Below are 14,593 nucleotides of genomic sequence, written 5' to 3'. Positions count from 1 at the left end.
AGTCGGAGGACGCGGGTGGGGACACACATGGAGGCGGAGCCCCAGAAGGTTGGGAGACCGTTGCTGAAAGCAGCAATCATGTGGCGGGGGCACAAGGCGGAGTCGAGAGGTCACGTGACCACGAGAGGATCACGTGGTGGGGGCGTTTCGAAGAGGGGGTGGGTCGGTTCTGATCACGTGACGTGGGGAGAGGTGGGCGGGGCGCTGGAGGGCACTCGCGAAGGCGGTGGCGGCGGCGGCGGCGGCGCCCGCGGCTTTGGGTAGCACCCCACGGCCCGCCCCCCTCTCGCCGCCGCCACCCTGCTGACCCCCGCCTTCCTCCCTTTCGCACCTCTCTGGCGCTTTGTCGGTCCTGGTGCTCGTGCGTCGGTTCGCGGGAGTGCGCAGGCGCGGCGGGGGCGAACAGCCCCTTTGGGTGGGCGGCGGAGCCCGGGAGCGCGCGGGCGAGACCATGGCGGGCAGCGGCGCGGGGGGCGGTGGTGTTGGGGAGACGAAGGTGATTTACCACCTGGATGAAGAAGAGACTCCTTACCTGGTGAAGATCCCCGTCCCCGCCGAGCGCATCACCCTCGGAGATTTCAAGAGCGTCTTGCAGCGGCCCGCGGGCGCCAAGTACTTTTTCAAGTCTATGGATCAGGATTTCGGGTGAGCGCGAGGCCTAGACCAGGATAGATGGGGGCTGTGCTTTTGTGGAGTGGGTGGTATGAGGGTCACCGGGCTACTTTGGGACATGCTGGGATTTTCTGGGCACTAGTGGAGAGGATTTGACTGTGCTGCTGTATATTGGTTATCCCAGGACCGACAATGTTATGCCTGGATAGATTGAGGCGCACGGAGAGCTGTAGGAGGACAAACTGGGCAATGCTAAACCAGATTAGAGGAGATTAGGCTGTACTGTAGTAGACTGGGGCACACTGGTTTTATTTTCGGGTGTTCTGGACAGCGATGAGGTAGGTTAGTGTACCCTCTGGTAACTACATTGTGAGCAGTCCTGTGCCACACAGGTTGTGGAGGGATATTGGGAAACCTGCTGATGTCAACTGGGCTATACTGGGCCAATTTGGCATGTTCTCTCTGATACTAAGGCAGACAGGATTGGGGGATATTCTAGTTTGTACTAAGGCAGTGGGCTGCCATTATGGTCTGCACTGGGTTCTGTTGATTGATCATCGTTTCTTTGGGGGCCTAGTTTTTTTTTGGGATAGTCAATATAGGGGTACACAGGGCTGACCATGTCTCTGTTAGTACAGACAGCTGTATTGGGATATTCTAGTCTATATTGGTGTAGACAGTTGTGTGTGGGGACATTCTAGTCTATACTGGAATAGTTTTGGGTTATCCTGGATAATTTGGGATAGTCTGGAACCTTAAATAATTCAGGGTAGGCCTTTTTGTGTTTTATACCTCTAGGACTGTACTTTTTGTCCTCAGTCTCATCTCTTGAAGGGAGGCTGGCTTAGGCTGGGATAGCCTGGATTCTAGGAAAGCTGAACAGACTGGACTTTACCTAGAAAGACTTGGACCTTGGGATGGTGATACTGTCTAGGGAGTTACCTTGTATTGAAATTCTAGGTTCTTCTGTTTGTCAGCACTATATAACCTGGGGCATTTAACTTTGTTCATTGATTTCATCTGTGAAACAGTTAACCAGAGTAAAATGCTTAGCACAAGTGCCTGGTATGTTCTTGATGAATGGTCATTGTCTTTATTAGCATGGAGTCTACTTCTTCAACTCGGCTACAACAATACAGGATAAAATCACTTGGCAGGCTGGACTAAGTTGAGATTGGATTATGTTGTGAAGAATACAACTGTTACACTGAGACAGATTGGTAGTGACTGGGCTGTGTCATCACATTAATAATAGATGGGATTGAGTTGACATATATCCAGGGTCCTATAATCATATTAGGCTAAAGGGTTAATTAGACAGGAGGTCCTATTTTGGGGGTGAATGTGTGTGAGAGTGTTCAGGGAAGAATGTCTTGTAGTCAGTATGTTTATTAGTTTGTGTGTGAATGTTGTGAAGTCGCTCAGTCGTGTCCGACTCTTTGCGACCCCATGGACTGTAGCCTGCCAGGCTCCTCTATCCATGGGATTTTCCAGGCAAGAATACAGGAGTGGGTTGCCATTTCCTTCTCCAAAGGATCTTCCCCACCCAGCCAACAGGTATTTGTTAGTGCTTAGGCAGCATCAGGTACTTTTCTGTGTGGTCAGGGACTTGGTGTTGAACAAAATTGTCACTGATGATTTCATGTGGTGGATGAAAAGAAGGAGCAAGTTCGGTCCATTGAAGGAACCCATGGGTGAGATCGCCCTCAGGGCTGGGCTTTGGGGTCTGTCAGGAGGAGCAAATTGCTTAATGCAGAGTTTGTGCCAGGTGAAGCTCAGAAGAACGGGGATCTGGGCTTCAGCACTCCTTAGGAGCTCAGTTTACTGAGTACCATTCTTTGATCTAATGGGTGTTTTTACTAGATGTGCCAGTACATTTGAACATCCATCTGGAAGTGAGTTAGCGAAAACTAAGGAAAGCATAAGATTAGAGACATAGACAAGGACCACAAAGCCTTTGTGGGGCAATTGTGTGTGGAATGGGGTGGAAGTTGGAGGCAGGCTGCTCATGAGGCTTCTAAGGTTAGATATTTGGGGCAGCTAGGGCAGCCTTAGGGGAAGGTCTTTGAAATTGGGCTGAGAGGTTTGAATCAGACTCTTGGAAAGCTCTGAATCAACACTGAGCCCAAGGATGAACTGGGGAGAGAAGGAGAAATAAGGGAATTCAGTTTGGTGATTTCTTGGGTGAAGTGTCTCAATGTCAGAGAAGAGGATTTGCCGTGGTGGGAGGAAATCAACATCCCTGAGCTGGATGAAGATTGGGAGAAACTTCAAATGCAGGTGGGAGTGGGGAAAGCTGCTCCAGTTTCACTGACCTTTATCTTATCTCTCTGCAGGGTGGTGAAGGAAGAGATTTCAGATGACAATGCCCGCCTTCCCTGCTTCAACGGAAGGGTAGTATCCTGGGTAAGCGGCTTGGCTTTAAGGACCAGTCCCTCTGGCACTACCCAGCTCCTCCAAGCCTCAGCCTGTGCCCACCCGTCTCAGCTGCTGGAGTCTCTGACCGTTTGCTTCCTTACCTGTTTGTTTCTTTGTGTTTGGCCATGCACTATGTGGCTCTCGCAGCTGGGGATTGAACCTGGCCTTTAGAGTGAAAGCTGCCAAGTCCTAACCACTAGACCGTTGGGAAGTTTTCGTCCTCCTTAGCTGTTGGGAGAGCCAGCCAGTTGCAGCCTCTCAGCCTTCTCTTTCTGGAGCCTCTGACAGTTGCTGCTGCTGCTTTTTCTGTGTGCTTTTCTCCAGGTTCTCTCAGGCCCCATTGCCTCTTCTAGTTCTTTCTCATACTCCCACCTCATAGGCCGTCACTTCCCCATTGAGCTGTGTTGGTTTTTTTTTTTAAATCACTTATACCCTCCTAGCTAGTGTCATCAGATAACCCCCAACCTGAGATGGCGCCCCCAGCCCATGAGCCTCGGACAGACCTGGCGCCTCCACCCCCACCTCTGCCCCCTCTGCCACCAGAGAGGACCAGTGGCATTGGGGACTCCAGGCCTCCGTCTTTCCAGTGAGTCCTTGGGATTCTTGCATCCAGGGGAGGGACATAAGGAGGGAATCCAAGCCCCATGGGAGGGGAAGCCAAGGGTTTGGGGGCCTGTCCCACTGATGTGGGTCGGGAACCTTCTCTGCCCATCTAGCCCTAATGTGTCCAGCAGCCGGGAAAACCTGGAGCCCGAGACAGAAACAGAGTCAGTGGTGTCTCTGAGGCGGGAGCGGCCTCGCAGGCGAGACAGCAGTGAGCATGGCGGTGAGGGGGACCGGGCCCGGAGGCCGGCTAGAGCGGGAGCTGGGGAGGGATTGGCTCCCACTGAACAGAAGCATCTGGGCCAGATGCAGTGAGGAGCCTGATTCCTGAGGTGCCTCTTCGTCCTCAGCGGGGGGCCACAGACCCAGTGGCCCCTCCAGGCTGGAGCGCCACCTGGCGGGGTATGAGAGCTCCTCCACCCTCATGACCAGTGAGCTGGAGAGCACCAGCCTGGGCGACTCGGACGAGGATGACACCATGAGCAGGTGAGGCTCCTCGGACCTCCCCAGGGCACTAGCCCCGCTTCCCGTCCTTTCCTTTGGCCCCACGACCACTGCCTGACCTCCCAGCAGGTTCAGCAGCTCCACGGAGCAGAGCAGCGCCTCCCGCCTCCTCAAGCGCCACCGGCGGCGGAGGAAACAGCGGCCACCCCGCCTGGAGAGGGTGAGGGACTTCTTGTGGGTCAGCTGGACCTCCCTTGGGGAAGTTGGGAGTTTGGGCCTTGGCGTAGACGGTCCGAGGCCTGGGAATCCCGGGGCTTGTCCTGGGGTGTTAGAGCCCGTCCCGCTCCTCCCTCTTTGCCCACCACAGGCCTCGTCCTTCAGCAGCGTCACCGATTCCACTATGTCTCTCAACATCATCACAGTCACGCTCAACATGGGTATGGAGGGGCCGGGAAGATCTGGTCTCCAGGGTCCCTGGGGGGCATGCAGCTGGCGCTTCCCCTCATCACCTGGCTTCCCTCCACAGAAAAGTACAACTTCCTAGGCATCTCTATTGTGGGCCAGAGCAATGAGAGGGGAGACGGTGGCATCTACATTGGCTCCATCATGAAGGGTGGGGCTGTGGCGGCCGATGGGCGCATCGAACCCGGGGACATGCTTTTGCAGGTGAGCTGGAGCAGGGCCACTCACTGACTTGGCTGGCGCTCTGAGCTCCTCTCTCTCACTTTTGACCCACTGTCCCTCCTGCCAGGTGAACGACATGAACTTTGAGAACATGAGCAACGATGATGCGGTGCGGGTGCTGAGGGACATCGTGCACAAGCCAGGGTGAGCCTGTGAGCTGGTCCAAGTCCTCAGTCCTCTTTCTTTGCCTTTTCACGTGTTTTTTTTTTTTTTTTTGGTCATAATACAGAGTGGGGAAACATAGAGCTGGTCAAAAAATTGATAAAACAAAAATGCGTAGTGTAATGAGTCTGGGGTGAACGGGTGGCCATATCCCCACCACTTATGTCATGACCTAGAAATTTGCTGACCCACAAAGGGTCCCTTCCTGCTCCCTCCCATCTCATTCTCCCAGAAGTAACCAGTCTCTTGATTCTTTGGTCATCACCACAATAGTTTGCTTGGCTTTCATTTGACTGGCCGTGCACATGTCTTTGAACAACACACTTTAGTTTTACCTGTTTTTGGACTTTCTCTGAGTGGGATCGTGCAGTGTGTTCTCTCTTAAATTACTCAGCAGTATGTTTTTAAGAGTGACCTGTGTTAGTCACCCTTATTGTGGAGCCTTTCACTGTCACTTTGTCAGGCCCAGTTGTGCCTGTGGTCTTTCCTCTTTCCCTCTTTCTGTCCTTCACCCATTCTCATTCCAGGCTCTCCCCTCTCCTCAGGCCTCTGCCCTTACCCCCACTTGACTGACCTTCTCTTCCCCACAGCCCCATCGTGCTGACAGTGGCCAAATGCTGGGATCCCTCTCCCCAGGCCTACTTCACTCTCCCCCGAAGTGAGTGATGTTCAGGGGTCCTACAGCTAGGAGGACATGGCAGGAGTGGGTACTCTTGGCTTCCACGCTACAGGGAGTGGAGCAATAGCGGGGCACGGCGGAGCTGGAACAGGAGTCTGAATCGGGGAGGGACGGGGGTGGCTCTTTGTGGTTGAGAGGTGACCATCCTGGTGGCCTTCACTGTTGCAGATGAGCCCATCCAGCCGATTGACCCTGCTGCCTGGGTCTCACACTCTGCTGCGCTGACTGGCACCTTCCCAGCTTATCCAGGCTCCTCGTCCATGAGTACTATCACCTCTGGGTCCTCTCTTCCTGATGGTGAGCCCCCCGGCCTATCTCATCCTCGCTCCCTGGAAGGCCACCTGGTATGACGTGACTCTACTGGTCTGTGGGCCTTGGTCCTAACTCTGACTCCCTGATTGTCCTCCCATCAGGCTGTGAGGGCCGGGGCCTCTCCATCCACACAGACATGGCGTCTGTGACCAAGGCCATGGCTGCTCCAGAATCGGGATTGGAAGTTCGGGACCGCATGTGGCTCAAGATTACCATCCCTAACGCCTTCCTGGGTATGGCTGGGCTCTGGGAAGGTGGTGTGTGGGGAGGAAGAGGAGGAGACCAAAACTGGGAACGGGGGTTGGAAGCTAGAGAGAACTTGAGGCCTTTCTCTGTCTTCGGCAATCCAGGCTCGGACGTGGTGGACTGGCTGTACCATCACGTGGAGGGCTTTCCTGAGCGGCGGGAGGCCCGGAAGTACGCCAGTGGGCTGCTCAAGGCGGGCCTCATCCGGCACACTGTGAACAAGATCACCTTCTCTGAGCAGTGCTATTACGTCTTCGGAGACCTCAGTGGTGGCTGTGAGAGCTGTGAGTGCCCCTGTCCCAGCCCAGGTAGAGCGGCCCTGGCGGCCTTGTCCTGCGTCTCCAGCCCCAGGCCTAGCCCGGAAACCAGCCAGGGCTGCTGTGGACGCTGAGCAGCATGCGTCCTTCACTGGTCCCTGCACTGGCTGATGACGGGCATGGGGGTTGACGTCCACCCCTGTTGTGCTGGATGAGCTGTGTGCAGGTTCAGGGCTGTGTCTGCTGGGGAGGGGAGACGAGGGACTAAGGGTGGCCCTGGCCGCATTCCTGCCCTGACGGCTGGGGCAGGTGGGACGTTTCAGAGGCCCTCCTGTTAACCTCTGCCACGGATGGCTGTGGGGAAGCTGTTCCCGGTTCCTCATTCGGTATCTTGGCATCCTGGCTTCTCAGTGCAGTGACCCTTGATCTCTTCTCTGCCTTCCAGACCTAGTCAACCTGTCTCTTAATGACAATGATGGCTCCAGTGGTGCTTCGGACCAGGACACTTTGGCTCCTCTGCCTGGGGCCACCCCCTGGCCCCTGCTGCCCACTTTCTCATACCAGTACCCAGCCCCTCACCCATACAGTCCTCAGCCGCCACCCTACCACGAGCTCTCATCCTACACCTACGGCGGAGGCAGTGCCAGCAGCCAGCACAGCGAGGGTAAGTTGCCGACAGATCCCCACATAGCTGGGTCTGGATGTGGGGGCCAAGGCAAAGCCAGGGAGCAGAGGCTGGAGCAGGGAGTGGGGAGGCCGAAGGACCTGGGCTGTGGCTCAGTCGCTCCTATCCTCTCTCTCCCCACAGGGAGCCGGAGCAGTGGGTCGACGCGAAGCGATGGGGGGGCGGGGCGCACGGGGAGGCCTGAGGATCGGGCCCCTGAGTCCAAGTCCGGCAGTGGCAGTGAGTCTGAGCCCTCCAGCCGGGGCGGCAGCCTTCGGCGGGGTGGGGAAGCTGGTGGGACTGGTGATGGGGGCCCTCCCCCATCCAGGGGCTCATCAGGGGGTGCTCCCAATCTCCGAGCCCACCCGGGGCTGCATCCCTATGGCCCACCTCCTGGTATGGCCCTCCCTTATAACCCCATGATGGTGGTCATGATGCCGCCGCCCCCACCCCCTGTCCCTCCAGCAGTGCAGCCTCCAGGGGCCCCTCCAGTCCGAGACCTGGGCTCTGTGCCCCCAGAGTTGACCGCCAGCCGCCAAAGCTTCCACATGGCCATGGGCAACCCCAGTGAGTTCTTTGTGGATGTCATGTAGAGCCCGTGGTGGGGCCACATTGGCTCGGCTGTCAGTGTTTGGTGCGCCTGTCCTGTGATTGGATGTCTTGTCAATCATGTGTTCATCACTCCTCTGGTGCTTGGACTCAGCCTGTCCTGTGGGCTGCTGTCTGCTGTGAGATTGATTGTTGCCACTGTGACTTTCCAGCAGTGCCTGGTTCCTCCCCCTTTTTTGGGGGTTCAACAAGGGACCTTTGGTTATTTTTAGCTTTATTGTTTTTTATAAGCCTTTTGGGGGGGTTAAAATAGATTTTCTTACATTTTGGGGGCTATTTTTTTAGTAGATAATTTTTCTTTTATATGAAGAATCCTTGTCTCCTGGGCCCCTCCTTCTAACCCCTAAATGTGACCTCCTTACCCATTCACCCAGTCAGCTCCGTGCTGAGCAGGGTGGGAGGGTGGTCAGTGGTACCCTGGGATGTGGAAGGGGGTTGGTTCCCCTAGACAGCCGTCAAAGGAAGCTGGGGTAGTTGGTATTGGGGGCCATGTAGCTGCTTTTGTTACTCTATTTATTTTAGTTACTTGTATAAAACACTAAATAAAGCAATAGGGGCAAACTCCCCACGCCTCTGGCTCCTTTCTTTGGGAGGGAGGCAGGCAGCAAGGGAAAGGACAGAGATACAGTCACAGAGTGTTACTTGTTAGAAACTTTCTTTGTGAGGCAGTAAGTGCTCCCTCAGAGCAGGCACAGTTATGGGCCGGGGCCCCCTTCAAGGTAGAACCAGGATGGGCAGGAAAGGGGTCTGGGCTTTGGCTTGAGAAAAGGCACATTTTGGGCCAGGCTCTAATTGAGAGTACTCAGAAACCAAGGGGGTTGCTGGTGACCACGCCACCCCGCTCCACCAGGGCCTTGGAGATGCTTTTGAAGTTACGGAAGAGCTCCTGCTGCTGGGGGTCAGACTGCAGAGCAGTCATGTTCTCCCGGATCCGGGCTGCAGCCTGGGGAGGGAGGGGGAAGGAGGGGGTTCAGACCTGTCCCCTCAATCCCCTCAAGCCCCCTGTACTTAGTAACTCTGGATCTCACCTCGATACACCAGCTGTCACAGAGCATTTTCTCATGCTGGGCTGTGGGGTGGCCTTCAGTCAGGGATCTTGAGGCCCTAGTGGGAAGCAGGAGAAAAACACATCTGGGCTGTGACCCTGGCCCAGGGACCGCCCCCGACCCGCCACTGCAACTCAGGCCTCCCCCACTGCCTCCTCACCTGGACAGAACCACCACCATGGCGTAGAGGTCAATGGCACTGTCCGCCAGACGCTGCAGCAGAAACTGTTCATCTGCCAGGTAGATGGGTTGAGGGGGGTGGTGGGTTAAGGAGAGGGAGAGGGAAAATGGGGGTGGGAACGAGGTCGCGCTCACTCACTGATGATATCCTTCTTGTGCTTTATCAGCTTGGCCTCCACCACGGTGGCAAACTGCTCCAGAGCCTGCACTGCCTGAGGAGATGGGATGGTGCCCAGGGTGAGATGAAGCCCGGTCCTGGACCCTCAGCTTCTGATGCAGGCTGCCCCTCCACCTTGACTGCCTACGTACCAGTTCACCGCTCCGACTCAGTTCCTGGTGGATGATGCCGCTGAGACTCAGGCCACTGCCCAGCCCTGCCCGCCTTAAGAGGAAGCCAGAGGGTGACTGGTTAGTTGCCATGCACCGCCCCGCCCCACCATGCCCTGGTCTCTAAGCTTACCGCCTCAGCTGTTTGCCTGCCTCTCCTAGCAGGAGGCCAGCATTCCCAAAAGGATTCTTTAGAGCATTGCCAAGCCCAGAGAGTTCCTTCCCTTTGTCCTGTGGGGGAGGAGGGCCCCATAGTCAGGATTCACTATCCTCCCCACCAACTCCCCTATTCTCCTCGCTCTTACCATGCAGCCCTGCAGAGCCACAAACAGCCGGAGAATGTCATTTGTCCCCTCAAAGATCCGGAAGATGCGAAGATCTCGGAGCACACGCTCTACCCCAGGCTCCTACCGCAGGGGAAGACAGATCACATGTCCCAGCTGGGATGCGTCTGCCTCCTCTTGGCCCTGCAGCCACCCCGGCAGAGAAGCGTCTGTACCTTCATGAAGCCCATGCCCCCCATGATTTGGATGCACTCATCTGTCACCTTCCAGGCTGCCTCCTAAGAACAGAAACACCCAAGATTGCTTTTGGAGCCAAGCTCCCAAACGTGGCTCTCCCTCCCCACAGGCCTGGGACCTCACCGAGCCAAAGATTTTGCTGATGGCGGCCTCTATCTGGAAGTCCGTGGATCCTTGGTCCATGTTGGCACTCACCATGTACGCCATGGACTGAGGTTGGGACATAGGAAGGGAAATGGAAAAAGGCTGCATCAGACTTGACCTGGTCACCCAGATCTTACAAGACCAGGTCTGCCTTGGCCTTTGGCCCTTCCCTTCACCTTCCGATGCCATGGGTTAGGCACGTCCAAGTATTTGGTCCCCTGGTCAGTTCATCAGGGGCTTGCAGGCATTTGACTTCTTGGAAGGGGTGAGGAGGTGAGGGTGGGGTGGGACAGACTACACTTAAGGGACCTCTGGAAGCACCTCGGTGGAACAGCATGGCTCTCCCCATCTTGCAGAAGCTGAGCTGGCTATGCCTCCCCGCATCCCCTAGGGCATTGGTGTAAAGCTGGAGACCCACTGCCCCAGGTGCTGCTGGGAGTTGTAGTCTGACCCATCTGGGAAGAAGGGCTCTGGGGACAGGGGGTGGCACTCACCTCAGTCACATACTGCAGCATAGCCATCCGGGCCAGCTTCTCCTGGATCAGCCCAAAGTTGTGAATTTTCTCCCCAAACTGGGTACGATTAGCAGCATGATCCACCTGGAAGAGGGCACATGTGTCCCACTATGGTTCTCTAGTCTCCTCTTTCTGGGAGAGGGGCTGGGCTGCGCTGGGAGGGATGGGCTTTGGCCACAGTCAAGAGTCAGACCAGGATGGATGGAGACCTAAGCGATCTGCTGGTGGGGAGGGGTCTCTTGTGGAGGGAGGGCCTGCAAGGGACAGGGACACATGGCAAGGGAGACAGTATGACTTAGGCTTAGATTCAGGCTGGCCTGGGACAGGCAGGGTACTTACTGCCTTAGCAATGATGCCTTTCATGGTGCCTGCCAGGGCTGCAGCCATGCCAAACCTTCCGTTGTTAAGAATATGCATGGCGACCTTGAAGCCGCCCCCTACCTCCCCCAGTACGTTCTCTGCTGGCACCCGTACTCCGTCAAAGTACACCTCTGCTGTGTTTGAGGCTTTGATGCCCATCTTCTTCTCAGGGGGCCCACTGTGACAGGATGGAGAAATTGCCATTGGGGTGGGGGGAAATTAGTCCCTCATTCCTTATGAACCAGACCCAAAGAGGTGCAGGCAGCATTCCCCCCCCATACCCAGAGGGCTGAGGAGGCCTGGCTTTATCCTGCTGCTGTGCTCTGGGCTCAATGGTTGGTGAAGCCAAACTTGAGATCAGTTTCCTTCATACTAGGCCCAGAGGGAACATGCTGTCCAGATGCTCTGGCTTTTGCACACATCCCCAGGGTGACCCGTGGCGGCCATCTGCCCTGGAACTCAGTACCACCAGCTCCCTGGCTCCCCCTCTTCCACCCCAGCCCACTCACTGGGTGACGCCGCCAAAGCTCCTCTCCACCACAAAAGCTGTGATCTTCTCCTTCACAGCGCCTGTGGCTGTGTCTGTAACTGGTGTCTTGGCGAAGACCGTGAAGATGTCTGCCAGGCCCCCATTACTGTGGAAAAGCGAGAGGCGGTCAGGGCATGGAGGATGGAGTGGTGGGGCCTGGATTGGGCAGAGGGTGGAGAGGAGGGAAAAATGGAAGAGTGCCTGATCCAAATCTTGCTTCCGTTGAGGGTATAGTATTTTCCACAGGGGCTGGGCACAGCTGAGGATCGGATGGACGCTGCATCTGATCCACTGGAGGGCTCGGTTAGACAGAAGGCAGCTATAGTCTCCCCTGTTGGAGAGAGCGCTCCTTTACCCTGGGTTCCGATGGGCACGGAAGTCACTTTGGTGCCACCACCCATGGAGCACAACCATCCCCCTTTAAGGCCTCTAGCGATATTCAGTGACTTCTGAATGTCTTTCCCAGAATCTCACCGACCCCCTCCCCCCCAATCTAGCTAACACACCCAGCTATGCGGTGATCTAAGTACGGCTGGCCTAATCCACCAAGCCCCAATCTCTGGCTCTCCTGGGGCTGCCTCACCAGATGCCAGTTTGGGGAGGTATTTTTCTTTCTGGGCCTTTGTGCCGAAGAGCAGGATGCCTTTGAAACCGATGCTCTGATGGGCTCCCAGGACAATGCCCACGCCAAGGTCATACATGCCCACGATCTCCACCAATCGAGCATACTGGAGGGGAAACAGGCATTGGGGACTGTAATTGGCTAAATGGGGACTCGCCCTTAACAGGGAAGCATGGGCAGCAGGAAAGAGCCCAACTTGGGTGTCCCTGCAAAGTGAGTAGACAGAGCAAGTGGGCCAATGACAGAGGACACTGGCGGGTCTGTTCTAGGCCTTGGTGGGAGGCAAGTACCCTACCACATCCTCAGGCAATCCCCACATTCGAGATCCTTTAGGACTTGGGAATGTGGGTGAGGTCCACGGCCCTATCCCACAGGCCCCCAGGGCAGCTCATGGCAGAGACCTTTGCCCCGGGGGCAAGAAAGTAGAAGACTGGAACGCAGGAGGTGACTGTGGGGACTCCCTCACCTGGGTGTTGCAGAGGCCCACGCCACCCAGTTCATTGGGTACTTGAAGACCAAAGGCCCCCAACTCCTTGAGACCTTGCATGGTGGTCTCCTCCACTCTTTCCAGCATGTCATTCTTGGCAGCATCGTTCACCTCCTGGGGAAGGCACAGGATCTCACCTCCAGGTTCCTTTTAATAAGGCTCCTTAACCTCACTCCATCGGGAACCACGCCCTCTATTCCTCTGGCTGGCATTGCTCACCTCAAAGAATCGGGTCACAGGCCCCACCAGCTCTTTGAGAAACTGTGTCTGGTCCTCGTTGAGCACTGCGGTGGTTGGAGTGGCAAGAAGGCAGGGCAGGTCAGGCCAGGCGGTCAGGGGAAGCTGCCTGTCCCCGCCCGGCTCTGCCTACTCATTTCCTTACCAGATGGGTATGGAAACACCTGATCGGTGGTGAGCTGGCCCTTGAACATCCCCATAGCAAAGGACTTAGATACCTGCGCAGGGAGAAGGGAGGGGTATCAGGGAAGAGTGTCGGGTAGGTCTGCCCCTGGCTTAGATCCTCCACAGCTCGGAGCCACCTACCGAGTTGGCCCGTTTTTCCCTGGTCGAAGACTCAGAAGGCTGGGAATCAGACTGGTCCACAGCCGCCTGGGGAAAGGGATTCCGAAGTGCCAAAAACAGCAAAGCGTAAGAGGGGAGGGTGCATCTGACACCTTTCCCCTAGTTTCATCCTCAGGTCATCCTGGTTTGCCCTTTCCCCTACTTTGGGCGCCAGGCGACTGGCAGGTGACTAGGAGGGACCAAGAGGGGATCAGGAAAAGGGGAGAAAAATACGAGGAGCAAAAAAAACAAAAAACAAAAACAGAAAAATACGAGGAGCATGAAAAGTGTGAAAAATACGAGGAGCATGAAAAGTGTGAAAAATACCCCTGCCGGCAGCGGAGAGGTGGGAGCCGAAGCGGACTCCGGCTCTCACACCCCTTAAAGGTCGCCGTCACTTACCTGGGCGACCCCACTCGCATAGGGTCGCCGGGCAGGGCCGGGCCGGGACTGCCCCAGGAGCGCACTGGGCCACGAGCTGTGGGGAGTAGGGGTTCAGTCCTGGCCCAGTGCCCGGGCTTCCTGCCCCCCTCTCCCCTGTCACACACACACCTTCCGCTCCGCAGCCTCAGCAGCTGCCGCCCCACGCTCGGAGCCATTCTCGCTGCCCGCATCTCTGAACTGCTTCGGTCGCCGATGCCCTAAAAGATGACCTAGAGCTACCTCGGGTCTGCCAAAGTCTAGTTCCCCGGCCCTGACTCATCCTCCACAATGCACCGGGTCATGGCGGGCGGGGCTTCCGGCCACCGGAGCATGCTGGGAGTTGTAGTTCCGGAGTGCCACATAGCCCCCTGAAATCTGGTTGACCTAGGGTCATCTCCAAACGACTCTTGTCTTCCCCCAAACAGCTTCATCCGAACTAGATGAACTAGTTTGTACGAACTAGAGTGTAGCCAGCAGCAAGGGTGATGAGATAGGCTAAGACAGAAGAGGGAGAAACTTAGGCATCTGCCCCCAGAGGGGTGGAGGGTAGACTGAAGGGAGGACTTCCCAGCTGGAGTTAGAAGGGAGAGATGGAAAGAGAGAAGTGTAAGAAAGATACCAGAGGCAGAGGAAAGGAAAGAGGACTCTGAGGTCCCGCTCAAATCCGTCTCCGCCAACACAAAAGGGAGGGAAATAAAGAAGTGGGTGACTCCAGGTGGGTGTGAATTGCCCAGGCATATTATCTTGAGACCTAGAAGTTGTCACTAACTCTGGAAACACCTAAATTTTCACAGAGGACCCCCTAGGTTTGCTGCCTTTCCCTTAGGGTCTCTGACACCTTCCCGAACATCTTTGTCTGTGCTCTCTTGTTCTTCCCTGAGACTATGTCTAGGCCAGACCTCTGGACCTCTGGGCAGATGGATTCTTCCCAAGCCTGAGAGGAACTGTAGGAATTCTCATGTCCTGTCCCCTACACACATGCGCGCGCACGCGCGCGCGCGCACACACACACACACACACACACACACACACACATCTAGCTTTGGGTCAAGAAATCCTAGGTAATGTATGACCATCTTATTGCCATTCTCACTGAGGACAAACTCAGGAGGAGAAAGTAACAATTTCCTTTCTTTTAGGGCTTCCAAAGCAGGGCACTTTGGGGCTAATCCTCTTTCCTGGCCCTCA

General features: G+C 55.9%; 2 protein-coding genes across 7 annotated transcripts; one reads left to right on the top strand and one right to left on the bottom strand.

Moving 5' to 3' along the window:
• Positions 1-173: 173 nt before the first annotated feature.
• DVL2 (dishevelled segment polarity protein 2) lies at positions 174-8,254 on the top strand. Of its 6 annotated transcripts, none has more exons than XM_043903635.1 (15): positions 174-645; positions 2,949-3,018; positions 3,471-3,616; positions 3,747-3,856; positions 3,984-4,119; positions 4,207-4,297; positions 4,445-4,514; positions 4,604-4,743; positions 4,829-4,905; positions 5,514-5,581; positions 5,771-5,899; positions 6,016-6,147; positions 6,265-6,444; positions 6,863-7,081; positions 7,226-8,254. In XM_043903635.1, the coding sequence occupies exons 1-15, from the start codon at positions 452-454 to the stop codon at positions 7,672-7,674; spliced, it is 2,211 nt and encodes a 736-aa protein (XP_043759570.1). In that variant the 5' UTR covers positions 174-451; the 3' UTR covers positions 7,675-8,254. The 6 variants fall into 6 exon arrangements, with proteins under 6 accessions (XP_043759570.1, XP_043759568.1, XP_043759567.1 ...); XM_043903633.1 differs by having other exon boundaries at positions 191-645; positions 3,747-3,844; positions 6,265-6,468; XM_043903632.1 differs by having other exon boundaries at positions 191-645; positions 3,747-3,844; positions 4,204-4,297; positions 6,265-6,468.
• Positions 8,255-8,328: 74 nt separating this feature from the next.
• ACADVL (acyl-CoA dehydrogenase very long chain) lies at positions 8,329-13,684 on the bottom strand. The gene is made up of 20 exons (XM_043903636.1): positions 13,535-13,684; positions 13,385-13,460; positions 12,965-13,030; positions 12,804-12,876; positions 12,641-12,705; positions 12,401-12,535; positions 11,896-12,040; positions 11,514-11,643; positions 11,293-11,418; positions 10,763-10,961; positions 10,403-10,507; positions 9,888-9,974; positions 9,743-9,805; positions 9,549-9,650; positions 9,377-9,474; positions 9,226-9,298; positions 9,056-9,128; positions 8,897-8,969; positions 8,719-8,794; positions 8,329-8,633 (listed from the first exon to the last, which is right to left on the bottom strand). The coding sequence occupies exons 1-20, from the start codon at positions 13,594-13,596 to the stop codon at positions 8,493-8,495; spliced, it is 1,968 nt and encodes a 655-aa protein (XP_043759571.1). The 5' UTR covers positions 13,597-13,684; the 3' UTR covers positions 8,329-8,492.
• Between the last annotated feature and the right edge of the window lie 909 nt (positions 13,685-14,593).

The sequence above is a fragment of the Cervus elaphus genome, chromosome 5 (assembly GCF_910594005.1).
Source record: "Cervus elaphus chromosome 5, mCerEla1.1, whole genome shotgun sequence".
NCBI classification, from domain to species: domain Eukaryota; kingdom Metazoa; phylum Chordata; class Mammalia; order Artiodactyla; family Cervidae; genus Cervus; species Cervus elaphus.
This window is presented reverse-complemented; position numbering and strand designations above follow the sequence as displayed.